Raw genomic sequence first — 23,798 nt, forward strand, 5'->3', positions numbered from 1 at the left:
CTAAAGACTCATTAACTTCAAATACATATACATTTGATTCTTCCATTTTCTCCATTAATAAAGTTTGTTTGTTTTTTGTTGGTTTTTACACTTAATTTTGTCACTTACGTTCCAATTGCAACAAATTATACCCATATTTCTGTCACAAATTTCATAAATATTCAGTTATTATAAGAATCATTTAATTATATGCTAGGCTTATCCGTGGAATACCACAAACCAAGGACTAAACTTATAACAATTTTCACCAGTCTATATTTGTGATAGTACTGAGGTAATAACATTACAAAATCTTACTGTTAACCTAATACCATTTATATTAAAATTTACACATCTTCATGGTGAAATAAAAGATACTCTATGATAAAACACTACATTTTCTTGCTTAATACTTCAGAGTTGTGCAATACATAGAAGCACACAGTTTTAATATGTATATATAACAGAATAATATGTTTATATATTTCACAATTACTTACATTACTTTTGTATAAACAGAATAACTTGACATTTTGTGGTGTACAATGATGTGTTTGTTATGTCTGTGTGCATGTCTGTAATAAACACATACTTTTACACACACACACAATACTTTCTGTCTTAATCTTATGTGTACAGCAAGGGGCCAAAGCAAACAAGTCAAGGCCTCATTTGAAATTCAACTAAAAGCTATACAATGTATGTGAGGAAACTTGGCATCAAAACATAGTTTATAATTTCATTTTTAATATTATACAAGTTTTACTATCACCTACAAGTATTTAAATAATTTTTTTAATCTTTACTTTACTATATTACATGATAGTCCTTCACTCCAAACTGCTCATTTTAGGTTTTATTTCTATCCCTATATTATTTTTTGAGTTTGTCATAAATTATATACTTATAGGTCATGTTATTCTATTATGTGAACTTATAGCCTCCAAGTTTCTTATTTTATCAAGAGATAAATAAGAAAGTCAAACTGTGCACTCAGATTAGTTGAGTCTTTGTCAAACAGCCTCCATAAATTCACATACAAATTATTAATATAAATACTTAATCAGAAAATTAAGATTTTTTTGTGTACAGCATACTCGTAATATTTAAAAAAAGCTTACCAAACTTTGTGAATATACACATAGTAAATTTCAAATTACAATAAACACTGCTATATATAGCTTCACAGAAATGAATGTTGGTGGAACCCACCAAGACTGTATTGATGTGTATAATGTGCTCATTAATCAAACAACTGTAAAACAGTCATACTTCCTCCATTAAACCTTTCAGCATGTGTTCGGTCACTGAGATCAGTCTTGTAACCATTTTGTGCTTGTTATAGTTTTTATGTTAGTACTTCTATATTAGTAAGCATATGTTCATGAAATCTCACAAATTATCAGTAAACACTACAAGGTTTCCATATACAAAATATCAAGTATTTTATTAAGTCTTCAGGTTTGTTAAGCAACGTTTTTCATGCCTTTTTAATTTTTTGCATGTTGCCTGTCCAAAATGTAAGGTAATTTTAATTTTAAGATTGAAAATACTTTTATACATTAGAAAATTTTCAAATTTCACATATGAAATCCTTATAATGTCCAGATAATTTTATCAAAGGTTTCTTATGCAAAAACTTTATATTTTATTGTATGTTCACTATTAAATTTCTGTATGGGTTCAGTCAATTTGACTAATCTCATAACCACAACACAGAATTAGGAAATGAATTTAAGTTATGCCTTTTTCATTCTAGAAAGAATGACTACAGATGATAAAACAAAAACACAAATGTGTAGGCTAAATAGCTTAAATCTCATAACATTATACCTTTATTATATTGATCTTTCAGTTGTGCTTGACTAACAATACAGAAGTTAGAATGACATATTGTACATGACTCACTCAACTGTATCCAATAAATATTAAACTGACCTTTAGTTTTTACAAAGTAAATTATCTTGGCTATATTTTAGTGGATTAGTATTTGGTAGAATACAATCACATTTATATTATTATAAGTTATATGTATATAGATTATTACTAATTACAAACAAGTTTGTAAGCTTATTTTTCTTAAAACATAGAACAGTAAATAAAAGAATAAAGCACATAATTATCTCTTCTAGTTATAATCTTTTCAAATGTTGTTGCTTGTCTTAGCTTACTATGCCTCAAGAAGTTTCTCACATGGAGAATATTAAGTGAAACTTTATTTTAGCTCTTAATATACATTTGAATAACCAACAAAATCTGGAATAGGCTAAAAGCTCAACTTACCAGCTCAAAGATTTGTCTCAAAAGAAAGAGAGGATGCTATCATATTTAAAAATGGCTGAGAAAAATCAATAAGGGGGCATTCTGAGCTTCTGACTGGTTATTCACTTCACATATAGAAGTAACTGTATATAACGAACCACCTTTAAAAATGGAAAGAGGTGAACAGGGCCATTGTGTTTGATTTAGTACATAAGCCATATCTCAGGAAATAGAAAAGATAAAAGGTTTTTATTTTATATTCTAACTTATCAATATCAGTAATTTGAGTTCGTAATTCATACAAAACTATATACTTTATATTTTGACATCACAAATACATAATCTGAACCAGTGGTGCATTCAACTTACCATGTGACACAAAAAAACCAATGTTTAAGTGTTTTTTTAATATTTACTATCCAGTTAAGAAATTAAATAATGTATAATATGAAAATTTGAATTATAATCTACAGTTTTATACCAAACTTGAGATGAAATCATAGTTGAATAAAATTTTGACTGCAAGTTAACAAAAAGGAAAACATTACCTCCAAACCCATAACCCATTGAGATAAGGTTAATTAACAGTTATTTTATAATGGTGATTTGAATTAATGTTAACACTAACTATGTGTAACTGTTGCAACAGACAATACTATGTGCTTAATATTTTATCAATATTTTTGTTTAAACTTACAGTTTTTCCTCCATGATGGAAAAAACTAATAATAGCTTTCTCTAGAATACTGGCCATCACCTGTCTTACTTCTCTTAAAGGACATTCTAATAGATGAGGTCTGAAATATCACAAAAAGCAATATATTCTTTTCTGATAAATTGTCCCATAAATGAAGGTATTCTGAAATCATTATGACACATGCTTCTAAAATAAAAAAAAAAAAAAAAAAACATAATTTAAAGGAAGAACTGTCACCTTTATACATATAATCTCCCATTTTTATACTAAAAACTAAATCTCCTATATCATTACTGTGCATTAGTATTATTATGTTACAACAAAAATAAAATACTATACAGAATAAAATCCTGTGCATTACATGCTTTTAAAAATTACATAAAAACTCCTTACTTGAGGTAGCTGATCCCTTGATCACTAGAGAGAAAATCAAGCATCCAAAATGCAGCTTCCTTGCTGATGCTAACTATGGATTCAATACGATTTACCCATTCATTCATGATAGCACTATAAACAAATATCATAGCAATATTTTATATTTAACAAAATAAAATAATCAACATTAATTGTTCTTTTTGTGTTAAAAAACTTTAACAATACACCTATACTGTTTAATATCTTTCTTTATTCTACATCCATGAAGAATTAAAATTCACTGTACTTTCCTTCTATTTTTAATTGTAGAGAGTAATTTTAGAATTCTGGAACAAAGATACTGATTACAAACCTTTACTTCTTATTTTCTTGATAAAATATATTTACAAAGTTTTATGCATTAATTATGATGATAAAATCAATAGTACACAAACATTTAAACTTATTAACCAATCTACAGTAGTTATTAATTTCATTAAAGCTTATAATAAACTATCCTAAACAAAATTCTTATGCAGATTTACCTTTTCTATATGTTATTCCCAAGCTCCATAAATCTCTGATTAAATTTAGATTTATTTCTAGTTCAATAAGAACAATTATTAAACAATTAGCCATTTTATTAAATAAATTACTTAATATTTTATTTGATAAAATATAAATTACATGTGTTAATAAAAACAATATAGTATTACACAGATTACACACAAGACTTAATTTGGCTAATCATAATTTACTTATTTACTTATGATGTAATGAATCTGCAACTGTGTTTCATTTTTAAACCAGATGAAGAACTGGGTATATGTGATGAAGAATTAGGAAAAAGAATTGAAAAACTTTCCAAGGTAAAATTTCAAGTTGCATATCTTTACTTTTATATTAATATGGGAAATGTTAATTTAGCTATTAGTAAACTCAGAGTTATAAGATATAGTTACCAGTAAACGTTTTTTTGTATCTTTTATTAAAATTAATACTTTTAGGAGGGACAATGCTATTCAAACCGATCCATCTAACCAGTAGAAGTAGATCCATCTAAATAAAAGTTACATTTAATGTTTTAATGTATTACCACCTTTTACGAGAAACGGTGAAGAAACGCAACATATGTCCAAGTATCCATTAAAAGTTTTATAGAGATGTTATGCAATATTACATTTTTCAGTTTTGGGAAATTTATGGATGTGACATCGAAGAGAAACACCTTCTTAAGTAAGTTTCAATGCAGCTGTATTGTTGTCATGTTTGATGAAATTTCTTTACAAATAAAAAAACTATTCCTGTCCATAAGTTCTACTTCCAACTAGCTCAGTTGTATAGTTTTATAAAGTTTGATTTTAAAAGTACCTTCGTCAACAAAATGGGAGATTTATTTTAAAGAATGGTTTCTTAAACAAGTAAAAAGATCAATTTAATATAATGTGATAAGCACATGACTAAACATTTAAATTTTTCTCCAAAGTTTAAGAAAAGTTTAAGCACTACAAAAAATTTGATTTAAGATGGGAAAAATGATGATTGGTTATTGAATTAGCAAATTTGATAGTTAGTTTGTCGAGAAACCCACTTGTTGAGAAATTTATATGCAAAAACGGCTTGTTTGGGTTGAGAAAATATTTTACATAGAACAGCGAACAACGTTTCGACCTTCTTCGGTCATCATCAGGTTCACAAAGAAAAGGTAACTGACTGGAAGCTGACCACATGTTTGAAAGGGGTTGTGTAACTGTGTGTCGAAATGTAGAGGGCAGTATTAGATGTTTGAATATATAATTTTATTTATTATATTATATTAATATAGGTATAAAGGCGTTCCTTTATATTGGTTTATTTTGGGTTTAAGTTGTTGTATAAGTAAGGCTTCTTTAATTTTGCGTTTGTTTATGTTTGTTTCTTTATTTAGTATTTGAGTGTTTTCTATGGTTATGTTGTGTTTATTTGACTTGCAGTGTTCGAAAACGTGTGAAGGTGACTTTTTATGTTCTTTGAATCTGGTTTCCATTTTTCTACTTGTTTCTCCAATATAGAAGTCGTGGCAGTTATCACATTGTATTTTATAAATAATGTTGGTGTGGTGTTTGTCAGTGTAGTTTTTACATAGTATAGACCTCAGTTTTGTGCCTGGTTTTTGAATAAATTTGGTATTAACTGGAATGTCATATTTTGTTACTAATTTTGCCAAATGTTGGTTATTTGTTGATGTCAGAAATATATGGTATACAGCAGTATATGGTTTCGTGGTTTTTGATTCGTGAGCTGTATTTACTTTAGTTGGTGGTTGATTTTGCTTTTTGTAAACACCACACCAACATTATTTATAAAATACAATGTGATAACTGCCACGACTTCTATATTGGAGAAACAAGTAGAAAACAATGGAAACCAGATTCAAAGAACATAAAAAATGTCACCTTCACATAAAAGTCGCTTTCAACACTGCAAGTCAAATAAACACAACATAACCATAGATAACACTCAAATACTAAATAAAGAAACAAACATAAACAAATGCAAAATTAAAGAAGCCTTACTTATACAACAACTTAAACCCAAAATAAACCAATATAAAGGAACGCCTTTATACCTATATTAATATAATATAATAAATAAAATTATGCATTCAAACATCTAATACCGCCCTCTACATTTCGACACACAGTTACACAACCCCTTTCAAACATGTGGTCAGCTTCCGGTCAGTTACCTCTTTCTTTGTGAACCTGACGATGACCAAAGAAGGTCGAAACGTTGTTCGCTCTTCTATGTAAAATATTTTCTCAACCCAAACGAGCCATTTTTGCATATAAATGATAGTTAGTTTGTCTATTATTGTGGAGTAGTTGATCAGTTAGTTCAGTTTTAAGAATAATGAACTTGTGTTTTAACAAAGCACTAAAGATATGACAAAACTGTGTCAGAGGTAAGAAAGAAATTTAGCAAGTGAGTGATAGTTTAGTATTCTTTAAAATTAGATCTAATGCTAAGTGAACAGAGCAAAATTTACTTTTAAAGAAATAAAATGCTTTTATCATTTGGTGGACTGGAATGTTTTCTTTTTCCTTTTTCCCAAATAATAATAAAAAAAAAACAACCAGTAAGATAAAATCCTAGACACCATATATAACATTTTACATACCTTGTTTTTCTCTTGTATCTAAGGTATGTGTTAAAAAGGAAGTTGATTGCCAGTTTTAAACTCTGCACCAAAAGAACAGAATGGTTGGGAGAAAAAACAGTGTCCTACAAATGCAATAACAAATGAAACAAATGAAAAATTAATAAAATTGAGTTATGGATTTGTCTAGATTGAAAATGAGACATTTTTAACAGTCTTCCTTACAATATAAACAGTATTTTTTACAAAGTAATGAACATGTTTAAAACTAATTCAAAAGTTAAATTTTCAGTAATATTTGTAAATAAGAAAACATATACAGACAAGAGTAAAACATTAAATGCATTCTATGTGTAAAATACTGTATTTATTTTTTTCCACTAAATGTTCCAAATTCCAGGAAAAGTTAGAATCTCAAGAGCCACATTAAATTTCATGAGTAAAATTCTATTTTGTAAATGGAATATAAAGGCAAAATAACACAAAATATTATAAAAAAGTGAATTAAAGCTAACTTTACCTAAGGTTAAAGGCATGAAATATTTATTTTACTTTCATCAGAAAAGAATATTTTAAACAAGTGCTTGAGATAAAAAAAAATTGGTAATAGTGCATGAAGCAAACACCTAGTTCTGAAATGTACAAGTATTTAATATTTTTCTTTAATTTTGTTTTGATAAAAATGTTCATTAAAATTTCAAACAAATAAATATATACATAACTTTATATTATTTAAATATATTTACTTTAATTTCATAGATTGTTTTGCATTGTTGTTTTAGTTTATGGATTTAGATGAGTCTACATTTTCTAAACAGATTAAACCTTATGAGCTATTACTGAAATTATGGACAATAATATCATTAGCAGAAAGGGTATACAGCAGATAATTCAATACATATTAGTCTTTACAACTGTTTGTTTCATGAAACTCCCCACTACTAGTTAACAGCAAATCAAATTAGCAGCATTATTTACTTGGTTAATTTCTATAATTGAATTATGTAATTAATTGCTTTTGTAGGAAGTGAAAGATAATTAGTGGTTTTTCATTAGTTAAAGCTTAGTTACACTGCATTTTATTCTTTTCCATACAAATATTTATAGTACAACACATTCTTTTGTTACCTTTGTACAAAATTCTTAAAGATCACTAAGCCCTTTGTCTATAAGCATTGATATTCACATTCTCAGAAAGCACAGAAACACCACACGTTTTTTGGTGGTTTAACACAAAATCCAATTCTTACAAATACAGTATCCAATACATAATTCAGTCCAAGGAAACAGTTAATGCTTTTTAATTTTCCTTACATTTTAATATTACTCAATTAGAATAGAATTTATAAATGAAATGCAAAGCTGCACAAGGTAAATAGACACATATAATACCACTAACATCTCAAGGTTTTTACTATACTGATTTCATAAAAGGCTTAGTTTTTTTCTAGAAACTTCATATCTGTAATAATTGATAATTTTTATTTTAGGATCATAGTGATAAGTGATTAGAATAAGATTTGATTTAGTTGCTTAAATTCTAACTAGAATTTCCCATTGTAAGATTGTTCATTTCTGAAATTATCTACAATTACAAACATAAATATAATAATATATGTTATTTTTTCTATTTAACAGCTAAATGTTTAAAAAACAATTAGTATACTATTTTCACTTTATTAATTTATAACACAAGTTACGTTTTTTTCTCAAAAAGTTTACAAGTTGTTTAGATGCATGGCAGAAAACAAACTACCCAATATTCATTTAAATAATTTGCCACTCATGTCTCATTCATTTTAGATTATCTTAAAATACAAAATATAATTTTTTTAATGTTTCTAAAACAGCTCATATAATCATATAGCACTAAGCAATATATCAAAACAATGACTAAACAGCAAAATAAATGCAAAATATTGTTAATCAATACTGAAGTTCAAGTATGAGAGCATTTTGTTTCTACCAGAACCTGAGACATTTTACAATTTACGTCACTGGCTACTCATAAAAAAAGCAAAAAAAAAAAAAAATTTAAACATTGTTGAAATAAGAATGAAAAAAATATACCTATACTTCTTAATACTGAAAAACTAACCTTTAGATACTTTCATTCACAAAATAGTTCACAAACTCAAGAATTATTTGTTAAAGTGAGAAAACTGGCTTTTTGGCAGAATCAAAGATTATGTTATCTATAAATTAGTAATTACATATTTTTAAAATGCTAAAGATCAAGGTTTTATCCATTCATAAATCAGATATCATAATGCTAATAACATTATTTCTCTACCATAATTACATAAAAATCATATAAATATTCACTGTACCAGATTAATGTCAACTAGATGCTGAATGAAGGAAAAGTACTGGTCATTGTATACTTCACAGTTGTGCATAAAACGTAGGTTTTCCTCTCTCACACTCTGCTGAATGGATGCTGGCATCTTGTCAACAAACAGCCCTTGTCGTTCACCCTTGTCTACCAGATGAGTTAGTTGACTGAGACTGTCTCTCTGGCGTACTGTACTACCTGACTGAACTGCTGATTTTCTTGGTGTTCTATAACAATAAGGTTAGAAAAGATGGGAATTTATTTCCAGGATTTGGCACAATTTTAAAATGTAAGGTAAATATTAAAATAAATGGCCAAAACACAAAATATTATTGCTAGAAATATGATATTAAAGTAAAAAGTGATGAAGTATGAGAAATCTTTCTAACTGGCACATAGGAACCTTAAAATAATTTCCTAACTGTCTCAATTTGAACACTATGAGAGAAACTTTCAATCTGAAAACAATGTAATACAATTTGTTATTTCATATATTCAATCTTTGTATTTCTATTGTTTATAAACAATATGATAGAAAATTTCAAAAAGAATTACTGTCAATTTTTTGTAAGAGAGGATATGATAGATGAGTGTGACAAGTGAGCCTGACGTTTTTGTTTATAATGAACAATTTACTTAAAACTTTGAACTTCAGAGAAGTTACAGAACAGATGTAAAGAACAAAGATCATATCTCTTATACTACAGGTGATTGTGGAATGTTAAAATATTTCCTTTTAAAAGTAAGTAATTAACACTTATATAATGTTAACATTTAATTTATTAACTATGATTTGACATAGTGACATGCACACTTGAACCTACTTCTAGCAAGAGGTTATAAATATGTAACAAATTTGGAATTGTGTGTGTCAATATACATATATACAGATATTTCACGGAGTTATAAACTACTTGTTAAAGATATTAAATATGGTCAACATGATTTACAATCCACTACTTATATAGTGTGTTTGTGTTTTGTATCATTTTATCCTGAAACATTTAAACTGACTTTTATGGAAGTAGTCAATAACAAAACAAAGCTTTTCACCCACAACATTTTGGAATACAACCACCCAGACATAATTAAATAACGTTAGAATGTTTACTTGGAATCAAGCACCATATAGTGATGATGGAAATTTAACTTAAAAATTAATATCCAATAGCATCAACGGGCTTGAATGTACTGGGCTTCAGTAGCATTCTTTAGCAACTCCAGCTCAAGGCAAAAAATAGGAATACAGGACAATGAATAAAGTGATCAAGTCTGAATTCCTTTCTGACACAATAAACAATATGAAACAACCAAATTAAATAACCTTCAAGATTACTAATTAATAAAAAATAACTATTTAGTTTTCCCTTCTTCAAATTTCAAATCTTTCAAAATCCCCAGGAATCTAGAAAGGCCTATTTAATTTCATGGTGTAGCAATTATTCACATCAATCTTTGATCATTAATTAATCCAACTGAGTGGCACAGTATCACAAAATATAAGAACAATGTAGATGTTATACGTTGATTGTCATACCATTTCTATTCTTTGTCAAACAAAGTATCATCAAAACAATTTTAAATTGTATTCTTATCTAAAGGGCACTTTTTTTTTTAAGATATGCTTAGCTCATTCTTTGATGTCAGGCATCCATTTCAATCTAAAGATTTGGTTATCTCTCTTAGCAATTTTGGAGCAGTTATACATCTATTAAAGCCATCCATAATAATGTGTTCTACTAATCCACTGGTAACATTAACATTTACTTAAAGCTAAGCCATTGGCAAGGTCTTTACTCGATTGTTGTTTATCAGGTAAAGAGCATATTTTGAGTTACTTAACATCTCTTTTGAAGAGTTAAGAGTTTTGTACCTGAAGCACTTCTACACAAACTAGTACGGTTTCATGTATCCTTTTTGTAATTTCCACAGAGTTCCTACTGAAACATAATTTCACCTTATCCCTATAGACATAGGTAGGTAAAAGAACATATGTAACAGCTTTTTTACAGAGTTAGATATAAATTTTCATTAAACTATTTTGTTATCAATGTATGTCAGTAAACATGACATCAAAACAGTTAATAAACCAAATCATAATTTAAGTTTTAATTCTTAATTTCAAAAGGAAATATTTAAGTAGATTCTTAATCTTCACTTTTCTGTATCATGAACACTTGTTCACTCTAAATAGATTTCAAATAATCCTTCTATCCCTATTTATGTTTCTGAGTTTTAACATAAATTATAATCTTACACAAACTGAAAAGATATAATCTCACTTAACAGTCTCTGTTCATCCTGTTTTAGATATACTCTAGAAAGTCCAACCCATACACCATGCTTGTCCATCACATAGTCTTTCAAAAAAAGGAATTAATTCTCTGTAACATTTCCTATTACATTATTTATAATAAGGAATACTCATGACACCTTTTGAATTATTCACCATCCAGATTTAAAGTTGCTGTCACTGAATTTAGCTCAATTAGCTTAGAGAATTATTTTAACACACTTATGGCTTAGTTAGAAAGGCCATTTAAAATTATAATACTTGTAAGACATTATACATTTTATTATTTTGTGTTATACATACAAGTAAATACAAATTCAGCAAAGTACCAGAAACTAATAAAATTATGGTTAACTTTTATTAATAATTGAATCTTTAACAAAATAACAGTACAAGACTCACATGTAAGTACTAAATTTCTTGTTTTTATATACATTTTTATTTATTATAATAACTGTAGATAAGAAAACATAAATGGAAAAAATTGAATAAAAATTATGTAATTCAGTACCATAATTGGAGATGTGCACTCACTATGTGATTTCTAGCTTCCTACACAAGTTTAGTAGTAAAGCATAGTTTAAAAAGTAATAAAATCAAATCAAATGTAAACTGTTGTGAGCATGTGGCTGTTAAGGATAAGTAAATGTGATGTTTTGTTACAATCTGCAGATATTCTAGAAAGAAAAAAGGGATAATTTAGATTTATTTTGCATTTTCTTTTGATTATAAGATGTCAAATGGACAGAGTCCATAAAGTGTTAAGATAGAGAAAATAACAAATAAAGTAAGTTTTACTGAAAAAAATTTTGACATTCATTTAGGAGGTTCTAAAGGCTATGCAAAACAAATTTAAAAACTGTACAATGAAAACAAAATTATTTTTAATCTTAATATGAAAAACACCTTGCACTCAGATAGTAATAGTCTGAGCGAGACACTTATTCCATAAATTCACAGATAAATCTTTAGTTAAAATACTTAATTAAAATATTTGATTTATTTGGAATATAGAGAAAAAAAGGCTTGTAATGGTTACTAAAAGCATGCCATACTTCATAGATACACATACTATATTAAAATTTGCATATACTTTCATGACTACCTAGTGGTTGCAAAGTTGGTCAAAATAACCAAGCCAAAAGAGATGTTTGATCTGTCAAATGAAATACAGCCTTCATCAACCAAAATTCTGATATCTAGATAGATCAACATAACCATACTCTAGTGGAATTCCCTTTAATTAATAGATGTCTCTCTATGTTTGTGTGTACAGCAGTCTAATACTATTTGCATTTTATACCAGTCTTATTCATAATTTCCATAATATATTTGTGATAATTAAATTAATAATCTGTCAATCTATGCAGAAAGGAAACACTATCAATTTAAAATTTAAATACATTGTTTGATCATTCAATGTTTATTTAAATACTAAAACCTTCTTTACCATTAAAATTTGTATACTGAGAATGATCACACCAATGATCAAAATGTCATACTTGTTCTAAAAAAAAATCTTCCTGACTGTAAAAACTAACTTGTAATTAAATAAAGTATAATTGCATTAAGAAAAAAATGGCATTTTAATTTAATTGTTTTATTATGTGCTGCACAATAACCAACTTAAAAAATTACTTGAAAAACAACCAACAAACATGTCTAATATAAAATCATGAGTACAATCAATAAAAATACTTATTAAATTGAAAGATATGTCAAATAACATAAATCATGATTTTCAGCATATCCACCATCCTGATTTAATCAAATGAGTAAACTACATGCATTGAACATTATGCTGAAGAAATGAAAACTCTTTTCATTTTGTTTGCTCATTTGTATCCATAAAGCATGTATTATTAACTACAAATGTCATAAGCTTGTTTTTTATTCTCATGCCTTCAAATTTAAAATACGATTTAATTTAAGCACTTCTAATCCTAAAGAATATAAACAACAGTAAGGAAACATTCACACCAAATTGTGTTTGATTTTTCAATCTTGATAAAAGTAATTAGTAGTTGCTTTACTGTGGAAACTATAAAGAAACAGTAATGTAAGGTTGCATACGAGCAGTAAATGCACAGAAAATGACGACATTTGCTGCATTTCTAAATATGATATTTACCAGACAGAAAAACGAAAGGAAAACCTACAGGAGTTTAAAATGTAAAAATGGTGAAAATGGTAAAAAAACAGCTAAAATCAGTAAAGTTGTTTTATAGCAAAAACTGTAAATAAATACCAAAGTAATAGGAAATATGAACAGTAGTGTTATATTTACCTTAGTCAACATATAGACAACAAAAACATAATACTTACTCTTTTCATAAATGAAGTATATTAAACAGACAGAAAAGGCTACAGAAAAACCTTTAGAAATCTTTAATTGTAAAAGTAGAGTATACACAAAGATAAATCTTATTGCTAATTAATAGTTATTTCATACTAGAACCTAAAGACAGCAAAATAATGCGAAGTAACGAAGCAGTGTAACGTTTAATTTAATAGACATAGTAAATTTATTTTTTTTAACAATATTACATGTATAATGAAAGTAAGATTTTCTGATGAAAAAAACATATATTGGAAAATAATTATAGGAAATAACTTTTATATCACGTACAGAATATTCTGTGGTGACACTGACCAACTCTCAGGTCACATAAACAAGACGTAAAATTGGAGATGGCACTTCATTAGTTGCTAGCAATGTTCCAACAAGCCATTGTTAACCAAGAAATTAATCAAATTAAATGTTTCTAGAAATCCATAACCCAGAAGAGTAATTTTTAAACACTTGCACTTGCAATGGAAATATACACTCATGAACTTTGTGAAAAAATGCATAATTGAGAAGAGTAATCAGTTTGCACAGTACACAGGTGAAGAAAATTTATGTTTTTTCATTCTCATGCTTTAATGGTAACTTAGGACATAACTGCTTAATATCACTCTTGGATCATGAATTTTGGATTCCATATGTTTTTAATGAGAAAGTCTCTAATATCACTTATTACTGTAACAACACAATCACCATTATCTTCTCACCAAAATCTTCCTGAATATTAGGTTTTACAATTCAAATGACAAAAGAAAATTATGTATCTACAAAATAAAAAAGGGAAGTCTTACATTCAATACTATGATATTGGACAAACATGTGGAACCCACATTCTCAAATGATGAAATATATTTTTAAACACTGAAGATTCTCTTCCCATGTAGTGTTATTTGTGAAAATACTATAAATTATATAGTTAACTTACAGTTTTTGCCATTTGTTCAAACAATTATTTAATTATGTTTCAAATGACAGTTTTAACAAAGTTGAAATATAACAAAGAATATTAAAATACTCTTGTTTGCTAGTTTAATACTGAATAAATAGATGAACTACAGCTGTAAAGCCTGAACAGAGCTACAATTACTTTATAAACAATGATGAATGGGAAATATGACTTCTGTCTTGTTATAAAAAATAAATAAAAATATCACAAATAAAATTATTTTTGATAATCCTGACAGATTCTTCAAACATTTTTACTTCCAACCATACAAAATTCAACAAAAATCTTGGATTTATTTTTAATATTAAAAAATCCACTTATATTTAGGCCCTTTTTTATGTTCTTTGCGAAAATCTCTAACTGAGTTACTGTTACCAAACCTACACAATACAAGATTTTCTCTGTGAAAGGTAGTACACTGAATTGCTTGTATGCTTTAAGGTTTTATCTAAAAGCACATTTATTTTCTTTAATCAAATTATGCAGTTAAAGATCGCGTTTTTATTATAGCAACATTATCATGAAACCAGTTTTATCTTTAGCTTTTAATAAATTTGAGATACTTAAAATTTCTTTGAGAATTTCTTATTGGTTGAATATTACTGTAACTGTTTGAAAAGTGAATTTTCATATCTCTCCCATAATGAAATTTATTGGAAAATGTGTAGTCTTTCTATTTATCAAATCAAAAATATTTATTACACTAAATATTTCTTTTGATAACTAAAATGTCTAACACTATGGGAGGTACACAAAACTTTGTGTTTTAATAAATTATTTGGAGTTAAACATATATTTTTATCTTGTACAAATATGTATTTAATTAAATTTTATAAGTAAAGCATATTAGTTACAAATTGTTTGTTCACAAAAGAAAAAAAGTAAGCACATTTAACATTTTATATAAAACTAACTTAGCAGTATACTTATTTCACTCTTCAATAACATCAAATTCTACACAATCTAACAATTCAAACAGCTTTCCTTGTAGTGGTATAACACTACTTATTCCATTGACAGATTGGCTGATAAAAAGATTCTATCAAGTGTAAATATTTTAGAAAATATTAACATGAATACTTTAAAAATATATTAAAACACAAGTAACAAAACATAAAAATACACTGTTTCCCAAAGTACATGCACTGCATTGCAATTAGTTTTATCTGTAGTTGCAGAATTCTATCAGTTGAATAGATTTCTTTTATAACTTATACATATGGTAAATCTTATTATCCTTTCAAATCATGCTATTTCTGCTTTCATAATTAACCTTTCAATAAATTTAAGCTAAAAACAGTTCATTAATTATTATTAATCTTCTTAGTATGAGAATTATAATATTTGCTTCCTAGGTCTTAGACATTCACTATTTTATTTACCACCCCATCTGAAGTATGGAATCAAAATAAATTTATAATATAGATAATTATTAATACAAAGTTTAATTTTTATAGCCTTCAATCTTATTTGTTTACAGAGATGTAAACTAGAAAGTCAGACCAACACATAATGCCTACTTGTCATGTCCACTTTTTCTCAAATTCCCAATAATTCTCTCTTACACTTTACATCATTTAAAATCAACACAAATGCAGAGTTTCAATCTATTGAATGATGTATAATACTATGTTGTTTTCAGTACAGAATACTGCAAATTTTCTTTGTTAACCTGAAGATGGCCTAAGAAGGTTGAAACATTGTTCTCTGCTTTATTTTGGTAACAGTGTTAATACCCATATCACCGTCCTGAGATACATTTTTACTTCAAGTGGGTTCCTCATTATCATGAATTGTCAATTTCCTTTTCAGTTTAAAATTTATCTCACAGTGTTCAGATTGAGTAGCTAAAGAAATTATTTTTTTAAATCCTCTTGTTTTAGTTAGAAATCCAATTAGCTTTCAATAATTACATAACACTGTTTGCTTTACTTGTGTTTTAATACTGTGTACTTAGATGCATTATTTAAGTATATAAATATTATTTAGTGTACTAGTACCATCATAAAAAGTAAGTTTAAATTTCATCTGCAACAGACAGCAAAAACAAGGTGAAAAGTAAATACTGTATTTCTCAATTTCATGTATATTTTTATTTGTTGTTAGAAAAGCAATTACAATGTAAAAAATTACAAAATTATTAAGTTATATTAGCTTAGGTAATGAGAAATAATAAAATTTCTTCATAAGATATGCTTGTCAGTAGATCACATATTGTGTCAATTAGTACAGTAACTTGAAGAATGCATTTACTAAATAATTTACAATTTATATGGCAGGATTATTAGTGTCAGACATAGCTTAAAGAGCAATAAAACAATAAAATTCAGTAAACAAAATGTAGACTGTTAAAAACCTTAAACTATTCATGATAAACACTTGCAGTTTTCTGTTACAATCTGCAGTCATTCAACAAAGTAAAAAAAAAGTATATAGGTTTATTTCATATTTATTTACGGTGGTCATAACGCCAGTGAAATCAATCAAATTAATATAGAGTTAACATATAATTAAATATAGTTTAACTGAAAAAAAAAAAGATAATTACTTAAGATGTTTTAGAGGTTATGCAAAAAAAATTTTCCAATGGAGATAAATGTTTTTAATCTTAACATGAAAAACACTGCATTTGGAATAGTGAACACTCTGACTCCATGTATCAATGAACAAATATTTAGTAACAATAAGTAATAAAAAATTGATATTTTGCACATGAAAGACTTGTAATATATACTGAAAGTTGGCTAAATTTTGTTAATATACACAGATTATATTAAAATTTATCATAAGGTAACTCGATGATTACTTTGTGTTTATAAGGTTAGTCACATCAACTGACCCCTTATGGAAAGAGTTCATTTTTAATGCCAATAACTTTACACTGGTTATAATTGTAGTAGTAATCATTAAAATGGATGAAGCTGTTGTGAAGTATGAAATTTCAAACAATAAATTACATCACTGTAGGATGCTGAACTTAAAAATTTTTATACCATAGCTCATACAGTGTTTTATACCAAAACACTTTCCCAAAATTGTAATTGCAACTAGTACTTACTTTACACAATATAAGTTGCTGGTATTTCTAGAAAATCTTATAAGATAATGGTACTTAATAAATATTTTGAATACTATGGTACTATACAAACACTTAAATGGTACTAGAAATTGCTAAATACTTCACCTGTTACATGTACTTGCAGAATCACCTTTCTTGAATGAAAAACGACCTGATATTTTTCTTGGTGTTCGTGGAGTTTTTGCTTGTTCTTCCAATCGTTCATAAAATAGCATGTATGCATTCCAGTACCGCTGTCTAATCTCAGGATAGGAATTTGCTAGATAAAAACATAATGAAATTGTACTGACAAATAAATTTAGATACAGTTTCCTAATGTACAGATACTGAATGAAAAAAGGTGAAATGGTTATCACATATATCAGTTTAAAAACAACTCTTAATACAATAGAAATAATTGCTATTCTACAGAAGTTAAAAATTAATTGATACATTAATCACACACAGTTTTGCTCTATTAATACCGGTATAGAAAGCTTTCATTTCATTTGTTTTGAATTATGTCCAAAACTACAAGAAGGTTATCTGTACTAGCATTTCCTAAATTAGTAATAAAAGGCTGTACTAGCATTCCCTAAGTTATTAATAAAAGGCTAGAGGAAAGGTAGCTAGTCATCACCACCCACCACTAGTTCTTCAGTCATGAGATTGACCATTTCACTGTAATGATACCATTGCTGAAAAGGTGAGCATGTGTGGCGGGAAGGGGATCCAAATCTGCATCCCATAGATAACTTGGTACAAAAAAGGTAAATCATTTTAATAAATAACACAAAGGCATGAAAGGCATGGGTTTCCTGTGTTTCATTGAAGGGGGGGATAACTTGTGTATGTGAGACTCACACAACGTGCCCAAAACCCCATCGGTCCTTCCCAAAAGGCTTTCTACAAGAGACAATGTAACTGGCATCCTTAAAATGCTATTTTTAAAAGCCAGCAAGTGCTAGCCAGAGAAGTGTGCGGATAAACAACGATGGTGCTGGCTTTTTCCATTAGTAGTCCATGAAATTGGTACAGTCTAGATCAGATTGGAATAAATCAGGTTTTTAAATACCACATGTACAAATCCTACCTTATAGTGAGCACTGACTGAGCCAGGGAAGATGGTCTAAGCCAGGGGTTCCCAACCTTTTGGTACTCGCGACCCCTTACCTAAAAGTTTGAAACCCATGTGACCCCCTACTTAGCGCTTACTATCAGCAGCTTAATTTTTCTTTTCTTTTCTGTGAAGGAGAGGGAAAGAAACATCTAAAAAAAATATTTAAAAATTATGTAATTATTTATTAGCAAATTAAATCACATTGGTCCAACCTGAATTCACAAAAAGAACATATATTTCTTACAATAATATTAACACAGGTTTGTACAGCTATCCAACCCAGCTAGTGAGATGCCTGATGTTGCATTTCAGCAGCAAGCTTTGAAATTCCAACCCAGCTAGTGAGAACATTTCAGTTAGAGCCAGTCTCATGTCATCTCCAACATCCAATCTGTTCCTATTCTTTGTTTTTATATTGACAAGAGTGGAAAATCCTGCCTCACACAAGTAGGTAGAAGCAAATGGAACAAGGACACGTAAAGCTATCATGCTGACTTTGGAGTATGACTGATACATAGCGCACCAGAACTGAGTCACGGATTTCACCTTGAAGAGATCACGAGCTGAAGAGTCGTTCCTTAGATCCAGAAATTCATCTTGGATATCATCTGGGATGCTGGATACATCAAGTTCAGTACAAAATGGGTTCCTTACCAGGGCCTCCTGTTCCTGTGGTAGCTCAGGGAAGTAACGCTCGACTTCCTTTTCAAGAGATTGAAGATGTTCGGTAATCTCATCCTTGAGGAACTGATCCAGTTGGATCTGAGACTCATCCGTCACTCCACAAAGTTTTTCAAACATAGCAATGTTTCCAAGATTGGTTTTCCGACACCAGTTCTGCAGTTTGGAAACAAAGGCCCGAAGACTTTCTTGAAAAAGGAGAACATGTGTTTCCCTTCCTTGAAGCTACAAATTGAGCTTGTTCAGCTGGTCAAAAATGTCGGCTAGGTACCCAACCCTTTTATTCCATGCTTCATCTTCGAAGTGAGCTACAAGATTTTACCTTTCTTGAGTCTCCAGGAATAGCTTTACTTCATCTTTCATTTCAAAGACACGATTAATAACGTTTCCTTTCGACAACCAACATACTGCTGTGTAGAAGAGAAGGACTTCGTGGTCAGCATTCATGTCTTTGCATAGTTCTTTGAATAGGCGAGTGTTGAGTGCTTGAGTCTTCACATAATTTTCAATTTTGATTACGGATTCAAGCACTTCCTGCAGAGAGGCAGGGAGAGTCTTACTGGCGAGAGCATATCGGTGAATCATGCAGTGGATGCCCTTTGTTTGAGGTGCTAGCTTCTTCACTCTGACTGGAATCCTGATTTCGATCCCAGCATAGCTGGTGCCCCATCCGTACAAACTCCACACGTTTTCCCATTGAAGATCTTCGTCTTGGAAAAAAGTTGAAACTTTTTCCATGACATCAGCTTTTGTTGTGGTTTCAAGTGCACTGCAGAATAAGAATTCGTCTTTGATGTCACTGAATTAATGTATCTCATGAAGACAAGCAACTGAGAACATGAACTTACATCTGTTGACTCGTCGAGCTGAAAGGAGAACAAAGGGGAACCCTTGATTTCAGTCAAAACCTATTCCTTCACATCCATAGTCATTTTAGAAATGTGCCTCTGTATAGTATTATTTGACAGGGATACTTGCTGCATCTTCTTTGCACTGGCTTCTCCAAGAATAAGATTTACTGCTTTCATCATGCAGGGTTTAAGAAGTGTTTCTCCAATCGTGTGAGGCTTTTTTTGTTTAGCAATTTCAAATGCAATCTCATATAAAGCTTCCACTACGGCTGCACTCTGCTGCTGAAACGACCCACTTCTTCGATTCTTTAGCTTTAAAGACACCGTTCATGCCGTTTGAAGAAATCCAAACCCTTCTTTGCGTGTTCTGGATGTTTCGTCTCGAGATGACACTTGAGTTTTGATGGTTTCATTGACTCTGCACTCAGGACAGCATGGCACAAAACACACTGTGGTTTGTCGATGCCGTCGTTGGCGAGCACAGTGGTGAAGCCAATGTTGAGGTAGCATTCTGAGTATCTGCACCGTTTAGCCATGGACACAACTCACCTCTACTGCTTACTTATCTCCTTGTTAAAATAAAATAAAAATGTTGAATAATGAATTCTTTGGCAACTGTAGATCTTACACTGACTACTTGTGGGGGGTGCAGGTAGAGTAATGATGGGGTAAGTATTGGGAGGGAAGGGAGCGTGGCCAGTCGCGCGATTCGTCATCCACCAATCAGCAACGGACATGTGACTCACGTGTCGACAGCGAGCACACACACACTTAATCACAGCTAAACAGACACACAAGCATACGTACATGTGCGTGCACACACATACTCGCTACTCACTAGTACCCACATACATACAGTTGCAGACACATACACATTCACTCACAGGCACGCATACATACACCCATAATATCACCTAATGACATTGAACTAACGTAGCACACGTTTTGCTTTGCACCGAAACAAAAAAAATGTAAGAGCATGAAAATGTAATTGATGAAATAAAATTAATGTTATCCCAAGCTACTTCTAACAAGGCTACGCGACTCCCCTGCCAAGGCTTCGCGACCCACCGGTTGGGAACCCCTGGTCTAAGCACTTCACTTTATTCTGGCCTGATGCAGAATTTTAGGAAGAATTTTATGTAGGTATAGCCTGTGAGGCAACACTGCTGACAAGTGGGATCTAAAGACAGAAGAACGGTGAGGATAGAATAAATAAATAAATCCCACACCCACTAAAAGTGAAAATGTGCATTGGTGGAAGTATGCTTGCCAGTGGAGATAAGACAGCAAGAGGGTGGAGATTGTTTAATGTGTGAATATTTAATGAAGGGTAGTTTCACATACCAGCCTGGAAAAAAGTTAGAAAAAGGCTACAAAGGAAAGACTCAAGAGAGCATATAAACATTTGTTGTCACAGTTAACAAATTTAATCCATAATGTGGTAAAACAAAAGACCCCAATTACAAAAGAACAATAAGAGGACAGCCCTGTCAGGACAAGGTTATCTGTCCACAACAGGATTAACACCAAAAGGAGAAACTGATGGAGAGAAAAAAAATGAGTAAACACTTTCTCTTGTCTTAAAATATGAGGGAAGGAACTACTGGGCAGAATAATAGAGAAAGGAAGAGAAACAACAAGAAAGTGGAGAGAAACAAGGGCACAGATTTGTGTACAAAGGCAAGTGGGATAAGGATTCATGCTCAAAGAGAGCTGAACCATCTCCTAAAGTTTTGATAATAACCTGGGTAAGAACATGAGAATCACAGTGATAACTCAAATCAGGCAAGAAGTAGGAGGTTGGGCAATGGATAAGTAAGGAATGAAATATTAAAAAGAGGCAGAGAAAAAGGGAAATTATAATACTGGAAAACACAGAAGATGAAATATATGCCACCCTAAAACTCAAATTACAAGACACTTGCAAATGATAGGAGAACCATCCTGTGAAAGAGAAATAATAAGTTATAATGTAATGAAGCCAAATGGAAATGGTGACAATGAGAACAAGGTGATAAGTGTGTGTTGTACATCATTACATAAAGGTACAAAGGAACAGCTACATGGTCAAAGAGGTTGACTGGATAATCCTCAAACAATGATAAAGGGACGTTATATCCAGAAGAAAGAGCAAGGTGGATCAGAAAGGATGGTAAATTGGAAAGGGGAAGACAGGGCTAAGACTCAAGGAAGTGTAATAATAGAAACAAGGTTGGAATACTCTACAAAAGGCCACCAAATTGACCTCTTAAAAAGTGTCCCAAAACTGAGCAAGAAATTGAGGGTAAAGGTGAAGAAGAAGACATGCATAACAAAGAAAGGTGACACAGGAATTAGAATGGAATTTATGAAAGAGGGATGTGGCAAGGCATTAAAAAGAAAAGGACAAGGAGAATGCAGAATAACAGAAGACTAGATATTAAGGAACCTATCCATGGGTAAGATGTTGTCATGTCAAGAAGAAAGTTCACAATGATGTGCAGTGACCCCCATAGCCTGAAACATTTGACATGGAATAGGTCCAGAACCAATTCTGAAGACTATCTTTTCTATCTATATGTAAAGTTAAAAGAAGATGATAAAACATTAAATAGTAAAAGTACGGGTTAATGAAGTAACTAGCCACATCTAAACATTGACTATGAATGATATTGTATGGTGCTAACAATTATGTCAAAAGCTTATCTTCTAAATGTATGTGAAATAGTAATTACCAGGTCTAATCTGTATAGACTATGAAGACATATGAATGAGTAATGAATGAGAATAAAATATTGTCTACTATGTGTAAATGCTAAGAATTAATGAACTATAACAAAATATTACTGCCTACATGAGGTTTAAGGAGTAATAGATGAGAACTAAACATTAACATCCATGGGTACAAATTATATATGAAAAACTATTGAACTATAAATAAACATTAACATTTAACTATACATGTCATGAATAAGCAGTTATTTCTAAACATCAATTGTTGTGTATAGAGGACCAGACATGAAGTTCTAAGCATGATACGGTAGGAAGAAATTAACTGTATCTAAACATTCATTGTTTCCTGTGTGTAAATGTGAGAGAGCAATGAATAATTTTACAATATATTCTATACAGACATGTTAAGAAGTAAGAACTAGAACCAAATCCTAACAAAAATGTGTGCATGGCATGGAATAATTAATCAAAACTAAGCATTATTTTCTATGTGTACATGTTGAAAAGCAAAGAACAAGACTTGTATGTTAACATTTGGTGTACATATTAAAATATATGAAACTAGAATCAAACATGAATAGTTATTAGTACATGGCATGATCAAGCATTGTCTTCCATGTGTAGGCCTGAAGAAGTAATGAAGTTAACGTTACTTTCTTGGTGGACACAGTAAAGAGTAACCAAAACATTATCCTTGATGTGAACATGTGGAGGATTAAGAAGTACAACTGAAGGCTAACATGGGTGTGCAAGTAGCAAGGAATAATTAGTCAAGACTAAGTATTAACTTCCATGATTACAAGCTAAGAATAAGGGACTTCAATCAAACATTAGTAGTTTTGTAAACATGTAATGAGATGTTAACATTATCTTCTGTTTGGACAAATTAAGGAATAATAAAACAGAATGGAATACCAATGACAATTAACATCTGTGTTTACATAGTAGGTGCAAGTGAATATGACCAGACATCAATATCTACATGAGCACATGAAAGAAAGATGAACTATAACCTAACATA

At 29.9% G+C, this 23,798-nt stretch overlaps 1 protein-coding gene across 10 annotated transcripts in view; it reads right to left on the minus strand.

Moving 5' to 3' along the window:
* LOC143224859 (ubiquitin carboxyl-terminal hydrolase 24-like) overlaps positions 1-23,798 on the minus strand; it is a 277,830-nt gene that overhangs the window by 22,239 nt on the left and 231,793 nt on the right. For all 10 annotated transcript variants that reach the window (XR_013013468.1, XM_076453271.1, XM_076453297.1 and 7 more), the window contains 5 exons: positions 17,537-17,690; positions 8,762-8,993; positions 6,453-6,556; positions 3,332-3,445; positions 2,939-3,038 (listed from right to left, as the gene is read on the minus strand). Coding sequence is in view for 9 of the 10 variants with exons in the window: in XM_076453271.1 (XP_076309386.1) it covers positions 2,939-3,038; positions 3,332-3,445; positions 6,453-6,556; positions 8,762-8,993; positions 17,537-17,690 (704 nt within the window). In the remaining variant the exon portion in view is untranslated. The remainder of the gene's footprint in view (positions 1-2,938; positions 3,039-3,331; positions 3,446-6,452; positions 6,557-8,761; positions 8,994-17,536; positions 17,691-23,798) is intronic.

Source organism: Tachypleus tridentatus, chromosome 1, assembly GCF_004210375.1.
Source record: "Tachypleus tridentatus isolate NWPU-2018 chromosome 1, ASM421037v1, whole genome shotgun sequence".
Taxonomy (NCBI): domain Eukaryota; kingdom Metazoa; phylum Arthropoda; class Merostomata; order Xiphosura; family Limulidae; genus Tachypleus; species Tachypleus tridentatus.